Source organism: Pleuronectes platessa, chromosome 15 (assembly GCF_947347685.1).
Source record: "Pleuronectes platessa chromosome 15, fPlePla1.1, whole genome shotgun sequence".
Taxonomy (NCBI): domain Eukaryota; kingdom Metazoa; phylum Chordata; class Actinopteri; order Pleuronectiformes; family Pleuronectidae; genus Pleuronectes; species Pleuronectes platessa.
The window spans coordinates 3,306,941-3,326,880 of NC_070640.1; the positions used below are offsets into that span (position 1 = coordinate 3,306,941).

Sequence of the window (19,940 nt, forward strand, 5' to 3'; positions counted from 1 at the left end):
CAGAGGAGAGACACCCGGCCATGTGCTTTAGCTGGGAGACCAGCAGAGGGATGAGGGGGGGGTAGTGGGGTTAAAGGCTTACTTGGATTCCTGGGGCTAATCCTGTCGCTTTAGTATGAGGCATAATTGTCGACTGCTGAATCATTTTCTCCCCCCACTGAGCTCTCTTTTCTTTGTGGTACTGTACAGACCAAGATATCATTTTTACTGTGAACTGACCATGTAAAGTATAGAAAACACAGTATATATGTTAAATACAGAGCTTTAATCAAATCAAATGAATGAATGAATTAATAAATGATTCAAACTGAAGTGAGATGATATCGACACAGACAGCTTGTGTCAACATGACAATAACCCACGCCTGGGGGGAGGGGGTTAAGTATATTAATGATCCATCGGTCGTCCAATAAGTAGATTAACATTCAGTTAGATGTGATTTGCAACGTATACAAAGAATCTGCATCAAAGACAGATTTTATATGTAGAAAGAAATCCAAATATTCATGTTGAGCAGGCAGGTGAAGCTTCAAAATAAGAGCATCAGTGCAGATGTACATCGTTCTGTTCACTTCAAGTTGAATCCACATGCAGATAAACATTCATATGTTCAGCTTATCAGAGACAGAGCCTCTTATCCAGAACCACAGGGGGCCAGTCTGGAAACTGTCCCAAACACAGACCTATAGATCTGAACTACACTTCACTGTGTGGCCCCTTTTACCCACAATCCACCCTGTTTCACCAAAATACTGAGGAGACCTTTAATCACTCGATCAAAGACTTAATCATCCCAACGCTAAATCTGCACATCTGAGTTTAATAAAGTATTGAATCCATTTGTTAAACTCCATTAAAGAGTCCGACTGCTCGTGAACTTTTTTTCATTTCTATTAGGTAACTTATTTCCAGTTCTTTGATTGAACATCTTCACATAAAGTCTCAGCACGAATCAGACTTCAATGCAATGTGATGTTTATTTGTTGGAAAAGCACAAAGCACAGGTACAGGCCTCTTGTCATTGGAGGCGGATTTCAGTGTTTGCAATGTTTTTATAAATCAACTTGAGATGGACATGAATGTTTTGCACGAGCTTTGAAATGATAAATATCTTAAAATCTTTGCAGCAGTCCACAAAATCTCCCACAATCATTTTGACGAATATTCTACAGTGAACAGTGAAAGAGAACACAGAAGTTTCTTAGAGCAGTTTCACAGATATAATAACATAACACAATATAACAGTTAACATTCAGAACAAAGCATCGAGTGAGATTCTTGATTAAACCTCAGAGTTCACCACCTCCGCTCTGTCGTCACAGCTCGTGAGACCCCAAGTCAACCTGATCACAGATTTTCATGTAACAGCCAACAGCAATCTTACTAATGCTGCTAATCCCCCTTTGTGTGTGTGTGTGTGTGTGTGTGTGTGTGTGTGTGGCCCATAATGCCGCTCTAACAAGCATGTGTACTGTATGCATAGCGGTGAGACTCACATGGCAGAGATTCAGAGGCGCAGACGAACGTGACGCATTCATCGTTGACAAGCGTCCGTGTCTTCATGAGCTCTGTGGTTTAACATCTGAAAAACACACACAGAAGTTCAGTTATAATACTCACACTGGTGGAAAGTGTTGTGCACTTACAGTAAGTACAGTAGTTTTCAGTATTAGTGTTTTTTTAGTTCTAATCCATAACGTTTCAGTGAGAATCGTCCATTTATCCGACAGCTACAGTCTCTAGTTCCCTCTAAGATTTACACTATAGACAAATATAAGATGATTTCACATTATTAATATGATTATTGTTTTTAATAAACACAAAACCTTAATAAATAAGTTGACCTTAGATCCTTTGAGTGGCTGGTTAACTGTTTATCTACAGGGAAACTATATTATGAAGTTAATGGCATTAAAGAAAATCTTTTGTTTATAGTTAATTTATTTCCAAATGTGCCATTAAAATATAATTATCGGCTACGTTTCATTTATCTAGAGTCGTACAGTTGAGAACTGATATTATTCCTCTGGCTCTTTCTTAAGATGAAATAAGTTCATATAGGAAAGTGAGCCTCTTATTCTTTTGTAGAGTTTTTTCTGTTTTTTTCTTTCTCTTGTTTCAAAACCCTGGAAAATAAGGGATAGAATTCACTCTGATTTCTCTAGTAGCTGAAGAATTGTGCAAATATAAGAAACTCTATTGAAGGGCTCACGTGTCACTTTTGCAAAGAGATCATTTAAATCTACTGGAAACTGGTTTAAAGTGGAACTGAGAGAACTTGAAACTTTTTCTCGTTGAATTCGCTGCTACTTGTTGGAGAAATGTGTTTTGTGGTGAACCGGTTCTTTGTTTGAGGCTAATTCTTCAGCTGCTGCACCGAGAGGCCCAAACTAAACTGTGTCTCAATACTTTCAGCTTCATTGTAGAGTTCAGATTTACTCCAGTGAAACCACTGCAAGGCATTTCCATGTATTTTCATTATGAACGTGAACAATTAATACTTAAAACAGCAGTTTAGTCCCTTCTTGAAATGTTCGGGTCCATTTATTTGTCTTTTTATGGAGCTTTAAAATTAAATTAATGTTCAAGAAGCTGCTTTTAAGGTATTTCATTTGTTTAGAGGTGATATAACTTTGAAATTGACAGAAAATTACCTCATGATTCTGTGATTTTAAAAGCACAAATGGCAAAAGTACATTTGGTTCTCTACTGAAATCCTATCTTCAGCTTTTCTTTGAAAAAAACCTTTTGCCATTTCATACATTAATCGATTGTTCAGAAAAGATAAATCAGAATAACTGCTTTGAAAATCATTACGAGTTGCAGCTGTACTAAAGTTATGATCTTTTTTTTGGTAAAGATGCTTTAAAATGATCTTGTCTGATTTAGGTTTTATGGAGTCTCATCACATTCACGTTCATAAATCCCTTCTAACCTCTTTTAAAAGCAGAGTTATGTGACTCTCGTGCTGTTTGTCGGAGCCGTTCTTCCTCCGGCTGAAGTGATTCTCATCACACAGACACTTAAACTGTCGCTTTACCTGACGAGTGACAAACCTCTAATGGAATCTAAATAGGAAGTAAGAACGTTCAGGTTTTACGCAGCACACACATCACAACTCACTGGACGGCTACACAACGGCTCCTTTAAGTGCTGGCACAGGACAAAGTGAGCAGTAAGAGGCTTTGGCCTAAAGCTACAGCAGAGCAGCAGCAGCACTGTGGCCTGGAAGCAGGTTAAGCCCTCGGCCTCGACCCACGTTCACCTGCTCCACTTACCCCTCAGTGCATTCTGTGAGGGCCCCTCTTCCTCCTCGCCCGTCCCCTTTGGCCCTCGTGTTGAGTGGGAAGGTCGGGAGCTGGCCCCAGAGGTTGACAGGACAGTTGATCGAGATGCTGCAGAGGAAGCTGGAGGAGGGATTGAACTACGTCTCTCTGTGGTCCTGCCGCTCCCCCTTTCCTTTTAGAAAAATAAAAACGATTCCCCTCTGCCTTCACCTGTTCTCCGTTCCTCCGGAGGGTCCCCGGGGGCCTCCTGTCCCTGGTCGAGCGTTAGCGGCCCCGGTTACAGCTTGATGCCTGGGTCAGTGACGGGTTCTCTCCAGACTCTCTCCGCTGTGTCTCATTCATGGCTGCTGATCCTGATTAGCCGGGAGGTGGAGCCTGTTGGTGGCAGATACAGAGACCAGCTGGGAGGTGAGGAGGGAGGTCAGGATGTGGACGGAGCGGCCGAGAGCCGAGTGAGTGTAAAGGGTCAATTCACGGAAATTAAAGGGATAGTTCAATCAAAGAATTTAAATTATCTCTTTATCTGCTCACCACTATGACGACAGAGGTGGTGGGTGAAGTCAATGGTGACCAATTCTTCAAATGTAAAAAAAAACAACAACAGCCTTCTACAGCTTCCAATTCTAAATGGAACTGCATCATTTACATCGTGTTTTTAGACTAATTGGTTGGTTCTGGATATTTAAGAATGGCACTTCACGTCCCCCCCTCCCATGCTTCAGTTCACACATTGGTCAATAGTGCAAGGTTCAGAAGGTCAACGCAGCTCAGGTCAAAGTTCAGGAAATGTGACCTTATGGTGCAGCTCTAATCCGCTCAGTGCAACGTGGATATCGGCACAGATCCGTCACCAGGCGCCACCAACATATTAATAATAAGAATATTTGTCTTCACAGAGCTGCTGCTGTCGCTCTTTAACTCATATACACATTTTAAATCTGTCTCTGTATTACATTCATCTATAATGGATAAGGTTATTCTGAGTTACAAAAAGTTCCTGCATCAAAAACCTAGAGGGAAGGTACAATATGGTTGACCAGTGTTCCCATTGAAAAGCCATTAAGACAAACCAGTAAATATACTTAAATTGTAATCATATCCAAAAATAAAATTGATATATCCACTGGCGGAATAAACTATATAAATTTTTTTTTTTCTTTCCACATCCAATAAATTTTCATGCTCACTTTCATACAATGATGACAAACTCTGGAAATAGGTTTTCCCATTTTATTTCAAATTCATGCCACAAGTTGACATTAAATACAAAAAAAAAAATTATAATAATTTCAGATTGTAGCTATAAAATAACCACAGTGTAAACGAGTAAAACCGAAACTCAGCGAACTCGCATCGAGAAAAAACAAAAAAAGTTAAAGCTCACGCTAGAAAGTAACACACAGACAAGCTCACAGTACAGAACACACAGCACGGCTTTCCCACACGCAGCTACCAGTAAACATCCCAGTTCGGAACGCAAGGTAACGTGGATATATAAAATTAACAAGGTTATAAAATACTGATAAAAGTCATCTTAACTTGTTATAAAGACCGTAGCATCCTCTAGAAGTGTCACCATGCAGAAGGTAATCGAGTTTCCTATTAATAAACATCAGCAGAAAAATACAAGAAGAATCACAAGCTCATTCCTTGAGTGGACAAGACTCAGTCTCAGATAGAAATGTCTACGTGACGCCATCGTTTCACAAGAAGCCGGGTGTGAAGTCTCAGGGACTCCGTTATGAATGAGTTTGAACTTTGTAGACGAGGCTGTGGGATCATGTCATCGCTCTGAAAGTGGTGGAAAAAATAATCTGAGAAATGTACTTTTGTTCCTTGTCCCATGTTCTCTTGTGTGAGTTTTAGGGGGCGTGGCTTGTAGTTGATGCTTTCACTGAACCGATGCTACGCTACACGTGTCGTCATTGTTCTGAGAGATTCTGGGGAAATCGATGTGAGAACAAACAGCCTGAAACACAACCTGGACCTGGAGAAGCTGATTAACCCGATGGATAAAGGGAGGGCAGGATTTAACAATTAAAAAAATACCTTTAAAGGACGTCAGTGTTTATTAAAAACACAGAAATACGAATTTACAAGGTGACTCAACAGGAGTGAAATTGAAGAGGGTTTTATTACCTTAAGTTTTGTTTTATAGAAACTTAAAAAGAAAGTTTGTGTTTGTCTTCTCATATAATAGTTGAGTGGATTATATCGACCGGGTGGAACAGAACGTCCCGCCTGTGTTTGTGTCTTATTGTTTTCTTATCTTCTGTATCTGTATTGATTCTGTACTTGAGCTGCTGTAATTCCTGCATTCCCCCCCGCCCCATGATGATCAATAAAGGATTATCTAATATTACGGTCATCCCTTTGCTAATGCTAGGCTAACCTCATTTGTAGAAAAAGTTCAGTGCTTCACTCGGCACATCAACAAGTCCAAGCTGAACAAACCATCTTCTGGCTGAAGCTTAATTTTAACCACACAAATCATGAAGAGTAAAGATTTGGCAAGAAAAATGTAATATCCGAAAATGTTGAATGAATGTTTCCTTTAAGGTGCGACAGGTTCATTTATTTCCCTAAAATCTCCCAAGAAGAGAAGACGTCAGTAGCAGAGAAAGGTTTCACCCGAGGTTGTACTCATAAGTTCAGCAAAGCATCATGGGAACAAAATGCATAATTGACATGATTCCTCTACGTATTCTCACCGATCACTGGAGGTAGCGAGTGAGAACATCTCCCTCTCGAGATCAATGTCCAGAATATACTGTGAAGCGTCCGTCAACTCGTGGATCCCATGATAACAACTGATAAGTCCAAAATGCTGCTACTTTTATACACATACTGAATACTGCAGTTTACTGAATACTAAATGTTTGAATGCATGCACGTGTGCAACACAAGCCTCGTACTCCACGCAGTATGTCTATCAAAGTAGCAACAGCAGGTTACATTTCTTTTGTTTTTAACAACACTCCCGAAGAAAACAAAAATATATATATTCTGAGTTGGTGCGAGCAGATTCAAAGCGGGTTTTGCTACATGCACTGGCATTTCTGGATTCGTAGAAAGCGGCTGAGCTTCCTCTGGAAAAGCTCCCGGGTTCTTAAAACCAGCCTTGGGCGGAAAAATATAAATACACACAGAGAAAACTGCTTTATAGCAACTGTCAAAAAAGCCAGTGAAGGTCCGTGCACTGGTAAGTCTAGTAGCTGGAGTGTGTGTGTGTTTGTGTGTGTGTGGTGGTTAACAGTGGAAGCCATGACACTTTTGGCAATGGACCATGATCAATGAGAAACCATGGCAAACGCAGGGAAAATCACTTCCAAGATAAAAAAGACAAAAAGCAGAGCAGGACACACAGTGGAGTACTAACGAGGTACAACCCCCCCCCCCCCCCCAGAGGTTAATTGGACCGGTCGTACATTTGTCCCTCAGGTACGTCCTCAGTGTTTCTCTTCACACTAGACGGGTTTGTCTTTTTGGCACTGGCACCTCGACATCGTTCCTGCGGCGTCTCACTCTTATTGTTACAGCGAGCGTGACTCAAACACTCCCACGTGTGTCAAAACTGTCAGATTGTGTATACGTGGTTTTTGTGTTGTGTGACACAGCTGCACAAATAATAATAAAAAACAGGGAGCTGCAGGATAACACAACTGGTGAGTGCGGAAAATCGAATGGAATAAAATGACGGCTGAGGAGAAACTGTGAAATATTAAATATCTGTGGTGACTGAAGGAAGATTTTCAGAATGAAATAAGAAAAATGGCCAATTAACAAATTAACAAACTCATTTCATCCTTTCCTCTGCTGTGCTACCTTGGATGAAATGTAATCAATGTGCATAACTCACTTTGATAGCAGATATTAAATTATTCATCGATTATGTATTTAATCAATTATTGACTTTGTAATATTGACAACTTGAGTTTCCCTTGTTTACGTGCCACCATTTGCTGAAGGCTGATCGTTATTCAGGTTTTTGTTCATAAACCAAATATTAATTTTGAACTGATGACAAAAAAAAGAGATAACAATTCATGAACATCACATATTTCCTGCCAAACCTTCTAATAGTTGATTGAAGTTCACACATCAACCTGCAGTTGGCGCTCTAGAGAGAGGTTAGGGGCTCATTTAGGATTCATCCTCTGGGGACCATGAATCATGGCTTCAAAAGTCTGATTAAAAAAATATTCTGTTGGCAACATGAACATATTATAAACCGGATCATCATCAGATATATCGATGAAGATGGATATGGACACGATTTTTGGCAAACTGAACAAAAAGAAGCACAAACCGAGCTGCTGCTTATTTTCCACGACCGTTTTGCTTTTGGGTTCGGAACTAAAGTCGACTCGGTAAAGAATAAACCTCACTGGTGCAACAGGCCTTGAGCAGCAGGTACTGAGTGAGGGAGGGACAATGGTTTCTGTCTTTTCCCACCTGGTCTGTGGATAAAAAACCAGCAGCTGTCCAGATATATGCTCCAACTTTAACTGTGTCTAACTTAGCACTGCTCGGCACAACAGCTTCTAACACTGGCTGTCTGCAAGTTAACAAAACCCAGTGAGATACAGATGCTCCAAGCTGTTGGTTGGTCGTCTTCAGGCTTTTGCAAACTGGAAGCAGAGTCATGAAAGTCTTTCTCTTCCTCAATGCGCCTGCGCAAACTCCAGTGACAGTGAAACCAGTTACATGACTGGTCGTATGACAGAAACCATGGAGGGTCCTCCTGGTGGAGCAGAGCAGCAGCACACCAGCTGGCTTGATGTTTCTGTCCTCGTCACATCACCACAAACATACCAGAGAGAAAATTAGGGGGGGGGGGGGGCCCTTTTTTTAAAGGTTCTGAACAGAAAGTCGCACACATTGGAAAAGTTAGCGTGTTTCTGCCTCGTTAGCTTCGAGGAACCAGGAGCCAGACTGGTCCAGAGGGGCTCACGGGAATGTAAAGTGTGAGTAGTAGCCGACCGTACATCGAGAACAGATAAATCGTGAGCGTTGGATTTCCATCGCAAACGACTTCTCTCTTTACAGTGCGAGAACATTTCTAAAATCACACAGTGTCTGTCCAGCCGAACTCATCGTAAAAACAACGTAAAAGAGCAGAGAGGGTAGATAGCACCTAAATAGTCGTCAAACAACTGCTGTTAATGTTCGCAGATGCTCAGGCTGTTCTGAATATAATCACTGTGTTACGAGACAAAGGCTAAGTGCTTCAAACCGCTGGATATGGTCGGACTGACGCTAACATCAGGTGCATTCCTGTAGACATGCTGACTGCTCAAATCTAGCATTTCCAAAGAGAATAAATATATATGTATATATATATATATATATATTAACAATTGAACAGTACAACAACAAGGCCATGAACATACTGGAAAAGAACCCATGCAAGACACATTTACAGAGATGCTGTACAGAACCAAGGAGTGTGATCAATTAAATGTCACGAGAGACAGTTCAAGTAATGGAAAAAGGCGCTGATTTAAAAAAGAAAAGAAAGAAGAATAAACAAGTAGTTTGAGAGATTAGTGCACTAACTGTCATACATTCAAAGAAAATGTCTCCAATGACATTAAACATTTTTAATTCTGGATATGAAAACAAGAAAAAGACATTAAATGAAATAAAAAAAACTCAATGCAGTGATATTGCACTTGTTTGGGAAAAGAAAAGCAAACGTGGGGTGTCGATTTTCAGTCTGGGCCCTTTTTCGCAAAACGGTGCTCAAAGGTCAAACCCGATGGAAACGTGACGTATGAAAAGAAATGCGATGGTTCATCAGAGATCGATTATTCCATCGCTGGTTCAATATGCAAAAAGCCATCTGATCTGAAAATCCCTTTGAAAGGTATCGAACAGTTTGTCCCGTGTCCGACGCTGTTGTCCTGCAGCGGAGGTGAAGCCAGGACCGAGGCAATGGCACAGGTTGTTTGGCAGGACGTCTCCTCCGCTCTCCCACTCCCACCCCCTCTCCTCCTCCTCCTCCTCCTCCTCCTCCTCCTCCTCCTCTTCCTCTTCATCCTTCAGGGGCCTCGTACCCCAATTCAAACTAAATAAAGTGCAAAGGTGTGTGTTTCGCCTAAAGGGCTCTTTTCCTTTTGAGTTCACACCTTTCCTTAGAAATAGTTTTCTTCCCGGTATAACGTGGATTAACAGAAATACATTCATCCAAGCACTCCTCTTTAGGAAAACACTGACAGCAGGACACACACACACACAAACACACAATCACACACATTTGTTCCAGTATCCCTGTAGGGACAACTTCATTTCACCCTCACCCCAAACTAGATGTTAACCCTCAACAAGCAGCAGTCTGGACCAGTGGAGATCCCAATTCTGTCCCCACGGGTCCCCACTGGTGGGTTTGTATCCAGTCTACAGTCTTCACTGGGATATACAAGCAAGTACACACTCTCTCAAACACACACGCACACACACACAAACACACACACACACACACACACACACACACACACACACACACACACACACACACACACACACACACACACACACACACACACACACACACACACACACACACACACACAGACACTCACCCCTGTTCTGTGCCAACAGCAGAAGCGAAGCTGCTGTGTCTCAGGGTCTCGTGGCGCGAGTACTTGGCCCAAGCCAACGGACTCTCAAGTCAGAGGAAGCGTCAGGCAGTGGTGTTGCCATTAAGAGATGATGTGGCACAGGGGGCGGTGGTAGGCTTGGGCCAGACCGGGCCGGGCCAGGCCAGGCCAGGTTTGAAAGGGACTGGGGGAGCAAAGGGCCTGGCTCATCTTTGGTCCCATAAAGCACTTGATCTATGTCAGGGTGAATCTTTGCACTCCGCTGAACTGGGAACACATGGGACGGGGTCGGGGGGGTCAAAGGAGGACAGCTAGCACGACCACAAGCACCGGCTGCTAAGCTACGACTGACCACATGTGCAGCACAGGCAGAGATTCGTTTATTTCCTTTTTTTTTTCAAAGTCATGCAGATTGAAGATCGTCCATAGCAGCCGGCAGAAAGCGTCTCGGGGAGTTTGGGACGGTGCTAGCGATGGAAGACGGGGAGGCAAGATTTCACACATGAGCACGTTCGCGAAAGAAAAAAACAAAAACACAGAAAAGCTCTGAGTCGAGGGAGAGAGTAGCTGCTGGTGGCTTTCCTTTGTAAAAGTCCACGGTAGAAAAAAAGGGACAGACAGAGCTGCATGCTTTCCAAAGCACCAGCAAACTGGAGGAGTCTCGAGGTGTCTGGGGGGGACGATGGGGGGTGTGGGGGGTGGAGGGGGATCATCACACGGATATAAAAAGAGTATACATTATATGTTAATATAGCGGAGACAGACATCACAACTAAGAGGACAGAGGTGGGACGGATGCAGAGTCACAAATGGAGGCTGTGCTACCACGGAGGGAAAGCCGATTGGAGAAGGTACAGGAGCATGTGACACAACCCCCCCCCCTCAGATCTCCTCAAGCTGGAGAGACTCAGCCTTAAGGCAATGCATAGCCCTTGGAAACATTGGCACATGCATGGCGAGTGCAGAAACGTCTGCACACGTGTATCTAATGTGCGTCGTGAGTGTTTGAGGAGAAAGGAAAAGATGGATTTCTGGATTAGAGTCGAACGGATTAACTGAAGCTTCAGGACAACAAAGGCCTTGTCTGGAAAAATCTGTAGCTCAGACTTTGATGGAGATTCTGGCGAAAAATAAACAAATAAATGACAGTTTTTGGCAGGAATGTGTTCAAACCCACAGATATGGGCGCCTCCCATTTGCAGATAAAAGTTTGAGCCTTTAAAAAAAACACTTGTAAGAAGAAAACAGGGGGGGGAGGGGGGGGGACTATAAGAGAATCAAAGAGAGCGCAAGCGGCACAGTGAGCTCCCACGACGGCTCGGAGGATGAACGGTGACAGGGAGTTCGTTACAGTCGCTGTGAATGAAGGAGCTGGTCAGATGCTGATGAGCGTTGTGGAGGTGATGAGGCGCACGGTGAGCGTGCCCGGGAGGTCGTTGTCCTGCCGGTTGCCCTTGTCGCGGAGGTGAAGCGTGTGCTGCTCCTGCCGCTCGTTGGGGTCGCTGAACATGATGACCTGACCCAGGAAGGTGTCCACGATCATGTTCTTGTTGTAGATCTGTTGGCCAGCACGGGGGGGGGAGGTCAGGAAAGGAGGAGAGAGAAGGGAAGTAGTTTAGAAATATGCAGGGGACAGGAGTTATGACCCGATAGAAGGAAGAGATATCACAGATTAGAATGTACAGAAGATTTGGAGAAAATACCAACTGTCTTACATTCAAAGAAAATGTCAGAGGAGCAAGAACATCGTGGTGCGTCTGTGTTAAAGGTCATAATATAAATATCACTACAGCTTCCACATCTTCAATATCTCCCTATCAGTCTGAGATACGAGTTTACAGATTTTAAATTTTAAATAAGCTGGTGTCAGACTAGGACTAAGACAAAAATAAGATCTGTGCGTCTCTAGTACGAGACAGAGCCGACCTGCAGAGCGCGACCACGTCCGATCTCCTGTCACGAGACGATTTCACACGTCTGATTGAGTGAATTTAACACCACAGCACCAGGAACGGTTCCCTAACAAGTACTTCCACACGTATCCCCTGATATTGAGCCTGTAATTGATCGGTTACGGATGTTCAGTGAAATTTCCTCAGCGGCTCGACTCTGACGTGAGATGAATGCAAGTGACGTGGACGCCAGCAGCACAATAAAAACCTGATTGTGTTTGATGCCTGATACACTCTGGTGGCAGGTTAGAATCCCTCATGAACCTGGAGCTGTTGGCGTTTGGTGATGTAATGTCTGCGGGGGGGGGGGGGGGGGCGGCTCACCTCGATGTGGATGCCCTCTTTAGGTTTCTTGCGGTAGAACAGGCCTTTGATGTCGAAGCTCGGGCACCGTGTGTCCTTGTGAACCGGAGATCGAACCCTCTCCCCCTCACAGGTGATGATCACGTACGGATCCACAGCTGCAGGAGGAAGGAAACATCTTTAAATCAAAACACTGTGCTGATGAATGACACTGATCACTATGCATCTATTGGTTTAATACCAGATTATACAGTTTGATACGGTAAAGAAATTGTGATTATTGCATTATTGATTAATTTCAAATTGATATCACTTTATGATAGAAAACATTTAAACTAGCTACACCTCAATCAGCAACAGGAGAGATGTGATTATAATATAATTTAATTAAATTGATTAATATTATTATATTTGTACGTAATAAATACAGAGGGAAAAGTGATTTTACTTTTAAATAACTTCTGTAAATGTTGCTTACAATATGAATATTTAAAAGTACTCACTTAAGTAGGATGTTGAATAAAGGACTAATTTACTTATTACATATTTAGTAAACAGTTATGTTTATAATTAGAAGAACTCATTGGAGCTGGTAGTGTTTGCTGATGTGATTTTACTAGGGCTTTGGATGATGCATATACAGTATTTCATTAATATGAAATTTACATTTATTGTATCAGATTGACGTCTGAGGAATGAAATGATGTCAATGAAGTGAGTTAATCCATTCTGTAATATACTCACATCCTGATCACCAGTGGTGAAGAAAATACTTTTACTTAAATATGCTTCCTATGTAAATTTAGAGGTATTTGTACATGTATTTATTATTTTGTTTAGTTACTTTACTGCACTTTTATTCCAATATATTTCAGAGGTAAGGAGCATTTCTAAATTGTTATATGGATACTAATGAAAAACATTTAAATTCCACAGTTCATTCCAAGTGATCTAAACATTCAAACCACTATGTGGAGGATATGAAATCTTCTGACTTCACCAATTAACAGCAGAATTCTGTTATTTTTTTATAGCTTATAACATCAGAATACATTGAAAAAATTGTAAAATAACTTTCTAAAAATTCTACACATAGTGGCTTTGAAGGTGAGTGAGTTGTCAAACGCACAGACACGTGTGCACACTGTGAGAGACTGAAGGAGCGGGACTGTGTGACTGCAGGCAACAACTACACTAAATATCTATCAGTTAGTTTCAGCAGAGGGCGCTGTGGTACCTTGTGCTTTGCTCAGGAGTCTTTTCTTACTAGGATTGAGGCAGTGAAGCTCTGTGCAGGAGTTTACAACACAACAACATGATCGTCAACATGTATGAAATCACAGGATCCAAGATACAGCTGCTGGTGAGAGACGGTGCGCGGCCCCTACCTCCGTTGGACTCCGGCCCCTGCAGGCCCTCGGCGTTCAGTACATGGACCTGAGTGACCAGCTGAGGGTAGCCGCACATCCCCGTCCAACACGTCTGAGGAGGGTCGTCCAGGGTCAGCTCTCTGGGAAGCACAGGGACCACATGTATGTTAGAGGATCGGTGACCGGACGGAAACTGATCTTCTACAGTTTACAAGAGAAACCACATCAGCCCAAGCATGGCTCAGTTTGATCCAGACCGAGACCACTTCTCTTGGTTCGGAACACATTTTGTCCCCGTTGGTCTAAGTTGTGGAACTTTTTTAAATCTGAAAAGTCAGGAGGTCTGGACCCAACAGGGGAGCAGTGACCGAACCCACACACACACAACACAGGTTATTGATTTCTGCACAAAAATCGATTGTACTAACATAAACAAATCCTTATAAACACATTAGCACAGTTGACTCGTTGAAATGCAAACTGTATATCCAAATATTTTACTTAACGTTGGATAGAAATGTAAATGCAAAGCAAGATCTAGAGCACGTGACCTCCTCCTGACATGTCAGAGAAAACCTTCTCTTATACCTCACTCAGGGCTTCAGCTCCAGTTGAGCCGTCTGACTCTCTGAGATGTAACCAGGGGATGGAAACACACATGAGAGGATAGTTTAGAGATTTACTTGCAGTCTGAAGGCACATCAGTGAAGACACGCAGGAGGAAGTCGCTCTGCTGCGCCGGGTCAAAGGTCGTGGGGATGATGACGTAGCGGCCCTCCTTCAGCTCCTTCCTGAGGAAGACGCAGCGCGAGTTGATGTAGATGGAGCCCGCTACTTTCTGCTGGGCCGAGTGCATACGGTACTTCCGATTGAGCTCCACCTGCAGGATGAAAGGCACGCGCTATGGAAAAGGTGTTGTGGAGGTTTCTTTGATCTGTGCATGTGTCAGTGGTGTTTTGTGTACCCGGTGAATATCGAAGCCGATGGCGAGGTTCTCCCCTTTCCCCTCTTTGGGTGTTGCTCTCTTTTCTTTTTGCTGTAAGCAGATCAACACCTCGTCCTCCACCTTCTTCACATCAAACACATACTGCCAAGAGGAAAAAGAGGAAAATCACATATCACACGTCTCTCTGTGACTCACACACACACACACCTCACATCAGCACCACAACCAACCTGAGGGTTCTGCAGGAAGGTGGCCTTCTGATTGATGCAGCCCCCGGACCGGTTGCGGAGGGGGTCCTGGCGATGGGTCCAGGAGCCCTTCATCACCTCCTCCTCCCAGGTTTTGTGGATGCTCAAGTAGGACGTGTTGATGAGGCGACACAGGATCAAGTCGGTGAAGTACTGGCAGAAGTCGTCGAACGTCATCCTGCGTCAGGAGGGCAGGAAAAGAAGAGGAGCGACACGAGCGGAGAGAGAGAGAGGAGGGGGAGAAGCTTGAGAAGAAGAAGAAGCTTTAACAGGTGTACAAATAGAGGAAATGAAACCAGAAACAAAAGAAAGGGTGAGACGGGGATTTCTTACTGACGGGAGATTTTAAGGAAACGAATAAACAATGAAAATCAAAACAACAACATTCAGTGTTTCCCTCATAAATGTAATAACAGTGTAGAAAAGTGTCTCTCAAGGAATAGTTTGATGCTTTTGGAAGATTCTTATTAATATCTTGTCATTAAATGATAATACTAAATATCACACTGGTTTTACTGATCAGAAATAGTCACATAACTTCAATTTAAACCCAGAAGTGGTATTTTATACACCTCGGCTTTGTACTGATTTAAAAAAAAGAAGGTGTAACATGTTAATTACTGAACTTTAGAGGAGCTGAAAGGTGGATTTGATTAGTTTCACTCTGTTCTCCATTTTTATCTCTCGGCTGATGCCAGCGACACCTTAATAACCAGCTTGAGGGAAGGAAACAACAGAACCGTCAGGAACACTTGGTTCTCACCAGAACTCGCCGTCGTCCTGCACCGTGACTCCCAGCTTCTCCCTCTCGCTCTTGCTCACTTTGTTCCACTCCTCTGAACTGAGATGAACAAAGACAAGAGAGCAAACGCTTTATTTACAGAAACCAGGCTGTGATCAGGAGCATGGTTTTTTATTAAAGATGCTTTTCTTTCTAATTTCCCCTGAGGTCTAAGTATCTGACGCATCATTGTTTTCTGATCGGAGAGCATTTCATATTGATTTTAATTGTTATTAAAAAAACTGTATTTCTTTTATGTTGTTATCTTGGAAAATTCAGAAGAAATATTATTATACAACTAATTCCTTTTATTAAGTTATCTTTTTAATACTATTATTTTTGTGATGGAAAATACTAAATAAAAGACAGAGGGTGTAGGAGTGTGCCTCAAACACTTCATAAAAGAAAACAGAATAAATTTGCATAATAATCATCTTTTAAAATCCTTGTCCTGATAGAAAGATTCAATCTTTTCATTCTATCCATGTAAATAATGTCAATCCAATAGTCAACTGTCGGAATTTCCAATTGAACCTCCTTCCAGAAACAGTAGTTAGCCGATCGGGTGAACTGTCTGTGAATCTTTTAATAATAATCTTTCAATTAAAGGTTCACATATATAAATCATGTCTGCGTCTCACAGGGGATCTATAAAGTTCAAAGAGTCTGTCGGGGAAACACAAACAACCTGTGTGTGTTTGTTACTGTGAATAATATGTGAAACATCAAGGTCCATTCTGCTTTCACAGCTCGGGGGGGGCGGGGGGGGGGGGACGAGCATTTACCGGACGCATTAGCTCCGTGTTTATGTCTTTGTGTTTATGATTCCCTGACAAACGTCCACGTCTCAACAGTCTGTCAGACTCCATTTACTGTAACAGCTTTTTTATCAAACCATGAATAAATTATTCAGCGCGAGCGAGTCGATGATTGAGAAAGAAGAGAGATGACTCACGTTGCCTTAATAACATCTTTCTGTCTTTCGGGGGCCTTATCAATAATTCAGGCGGTGTTGTGACACAGCCTCACCACCTCCCTGTTTGTGTCACCGAGTCGGGGGGGGGGGGCTGACGGTTCACAGACAGAGAGACGACCGACTAACAAGCGATCGGCAGCAGGAGAGAGAAAGAGAGAATGAAACACACTTTTCTCGGGGACAAAACGAACCTGATTGAACGGCTCCTTGTGCAAACCGGTCATTTTGATCCACTTAGACGTCTCGATTGAAGGGTTGCATGTCCCCCTGATCTGGCCTGTCTCTCAGGGACGGGTCCCGGGGACAATGATGTGTGAGCACCGCTGCAGCGTTCACTTGTGTTCTCCAGACAAACAACACTCCTACTGGGCTGAATTCAGCTATTACTGGTTCACCCTGTGGCCCATTAGCTTGATTGCATCTCCATTTTTCATTGTCAACATGACATTTTCCTATTGTGCAGCTTTCCCCCCGTCATCACTGTGGCCATTAAATATGGATTTTTTTTTTTCTTCCAGTCGTTTGTTGTTTGCTTATTTATCACATGCAGCCTCTTAGAAGGAGCAGAGGCAGAGGAGGACAAGTGCGTTTGGACATTTAAAAAATTAAATATCTGAACTTGTTAACGATGGTGAAAGGACGACCTCATTGCATCTGTTGCTCTGGTAAAATGCCACGTCTGACTCACATGGATTCACAGCATCTTGAACAAGGTGGATGATGAGTGTGTCGGTGTCGGTGCTGTAATCACCTGTCGCTCCACGGGCCGCTCCACTCCTTCTCCCCCCACGGGTTCCTCATGCGGATCATCTGCAGCTTCTCCGACTTGAAGAAGGCCAGCAGACCGTGACCCAGACGCACTTTCCTGACGTCGGTCACGGCGTACGCGTGACCTTTGACCAGGCCGCAGTCCAGCCTCGCCTCCATGTCCTCGATCGTGGTGGCCTGGGTAACAACGAGAGATGCTGTCGTGAATCACTTAAGTTATGAAGAAGAGGGGGGGCTGGGGGACAGTCATCTGGGAAATAGATAACAGGCAGACGTTTGGAGGAAATGCTCTCACAAGCTGATTGTGTGTGTGAACCGAAACTGATTATTTAAGGGTGTTTAATTAATTCCCAGAAACATACACAGGGAGGTTTTGGAAGATTTGTACAATTACCTCATGAAAGATTAATGGATACCTAGCTTGGTTATGATAACATATTGTTTGTGAAAATAATAACTGAGATCTGGGGACACTGGTCTTCAGATGCCCACAACTTCAGCCCAGAAACAAGCTCAGGGAAAACCTGCCCAAACCCGACAAGCCTAACTTTATCTTTAAGTAGCAGGAAGCTTCTCCAAGGCTGATAACCTCTCTTGTCTCGTCAAAGCAGTGTTTCCTCTCTAAAGACTGGTGGTCACCATATTCTACTTTGTCCTGCCACACTCTCATAATGAAACAAAAAGAAGCTAACATTATATAATAGTATAACTGTGTGCAGCTCTATTTGCATTGTGCCCACTCTCTTGTGCTTTAATCCATTCACTTTTGAAGTAATGAAGTTCTCTCTCTCAAATAAGAACTTGTCCTTCACTCAGAATCGGTTGTAAGTGAGAGGGATGTTTCATTGTAGTGTGTCCAGTGGCAATTCTGCTGATTAACAGACACACAAAGTGAAAACCTGACCTCCTGGCAGAGGTAAAATAACAGAGACCTGATTCGAGTGTGTTACATTGTTTTTTTTTCCCTTTCATTATGAAACTGCACAGGGACAGATGAGTCCCTGACAGGCTGCCATAGTCTAAGTAATTAATGGGAAACACTGCTTCAACATAAAAAGAGAGCATCATCCATCTCGCCTGCGCCCCGTCCTGCTGACAGCTCCCATTAGCCGGGCTGATCAAAAACAAGGTTAATTTCAATCTGCGATCCAGAAGCTCAGTTTGAGGGAAGAATGGATGGAATGAACAAAAGCTTTGAGTCTGGAATCAGCGGAGAGGACGGACGAGGTCGACTCAAGCCGATGAAGGAGATTCTGTCCCTGAATACCAGTGAAGCATGAGTTCAACTTGAAAAAACATGTCATTTAAACTGGTGCATTAAAAGTGATCCTGCTTTAATGTCAAATTTACACGTTGAAGTTAAAAAGACCAGTTTATCCGATATTCAGCCTGGAAACTGGAAAAAACAGGAAAAGGCTTTTACTAATTATCTTAAATACCTAAATATATACTGGATTCTCAGCAGGTAATTCCCCACTGATCTATCTGACTAGCTTTGATGAAACCTGTAGTTTCCTGTGGTACAACCACGAGGTGGAGGTTTATTCTATCAGAGTGAATCTGCCCTGCGTCTCTCGGCTCACCCTGATGGAGCAGCTGATGAGGCCGTCCCTGTTGTGGACTTTGAGAACTCGTTCAAACATTTGGTTGCGGGGCGACTGTCGTCCGTCGCCATCTGACCCTCCAGCAGGTCCACGGGCTCCGAGACGCCCCCGGTGAAGTCCACCAGAGCGTCGGCTGTGTTTCCCCCGTCCAAAGCCTCGTAGCAGCCATACACCCTGAAGGGAGAGGACCAGAGGTGGGAAACATTTATTACAGCTACAATAAATGTCATTTTAAGCAAAATGGATGAATATTTGAAGGATCTCCAGTGAGAGAATTTCCTGGTTTTCTCTGTTTTATATCACAGAAAAGTGAAAATCTTTTGATTTTGCACCAAACAAGACATTTGAAGACATCACTTTGGATTCTGTAAAGTTCTACTTGTTAGCTGTAGCCCTAAAAGCATATCGACATATTTTTCTGAAGCCCTTAAAAAGACAGGTCTACTCATTAACTTGACCCGACTAACTTGGCATAGGCCTTCTCCACCAGGGCGCTCCAGAACTCATTGCTGTCGTTGGAGTGGCAGTAGACCAGCTGGTTGTCCACCGTCGGCAGCCGGTCGTCGATCGACACGTCCACCCACTCGCAAAGCGCCAGAAGCGGAAGTGGAAAATCCCGGCGTACGATTCCGGCTTCTCCGTGTCCCACTCCTGCTCCTTCCAGTCTGGGATGACCTGCGAAGGGGGGGGGGGGGGGGGGGGGGGGGGGGGGGGGGCAGAGGGCAGGTAAGCCAAACAAACACCGGTTGGTTCACGGAGCATGAAAACCATCACGGTGGAGTTGACCACAGACCCTCACCGAGCCTGCTGATGCCTTTAGATCAGGGGACGAATTTATCACCTTGGCTCGCTAGCTCATAAATCCTGCTGTAATAGGACATGGGTGAGAGTAATAACTGTTTGACTGCAGTGTGTGTTAGTGTGTGTGTGTGTTTGTTTGTGTGTGTTTCAGCTGCTGCATTTGTTGTCGTCCTGCGTAACCCGCTACAAACACAAGCCTCCATTTTGTGAGCTGCACTCATCTATTATCCAGGGGGTGAAAAAATAACTTCACGTAAAGCCTCGGAGGACTTAAAGGTTTCCGAATTTGCACGACCATAAAA

At 43.4% G+C, this 19,940-nt stretch overlaps 1 protein-coding gene across 1 annotated transcript in view; it reads right to left on the reverse strand.

The window, feature by feature from the left end:
• Positions 1-11,264: 11,264 nt before the first annotated feature.
• Positions 11,265-19,940, reverse strand: part of capn5b (calpain 5b) — a 10,915-nt gene continuing 2,239 nt past the window's right edge. The window contains 12 exon segments of the mRNA XM_053441992.1: positions 11,265-11,447; positions 12,166-12,322; positions 13,544-13,654; positions 14,198-14,394; positions 14,479-14,601; positions 14,691-14,886; positions 15,472-15,549; positions 17,217-17,410; positions 18,817-18,885; positions 18,888-19,011; positions 19,305-19,425; positions 19,428-19,512. Coding sequence (XP_053297967.1) covers positions 11,265-11,447; positions 12,166-12,322; positions 13,544-13,654; positions 14,198-14,394; positions 14,479-14,601; positions 14,691-14,886; positions 15,472-15,549; positions 17,217-17,410; positions 18,817-18,885; positions 18,888-19,011; positions 19,305-19,425; positions 19,428-19,512 — 1,638 coding nt within the window.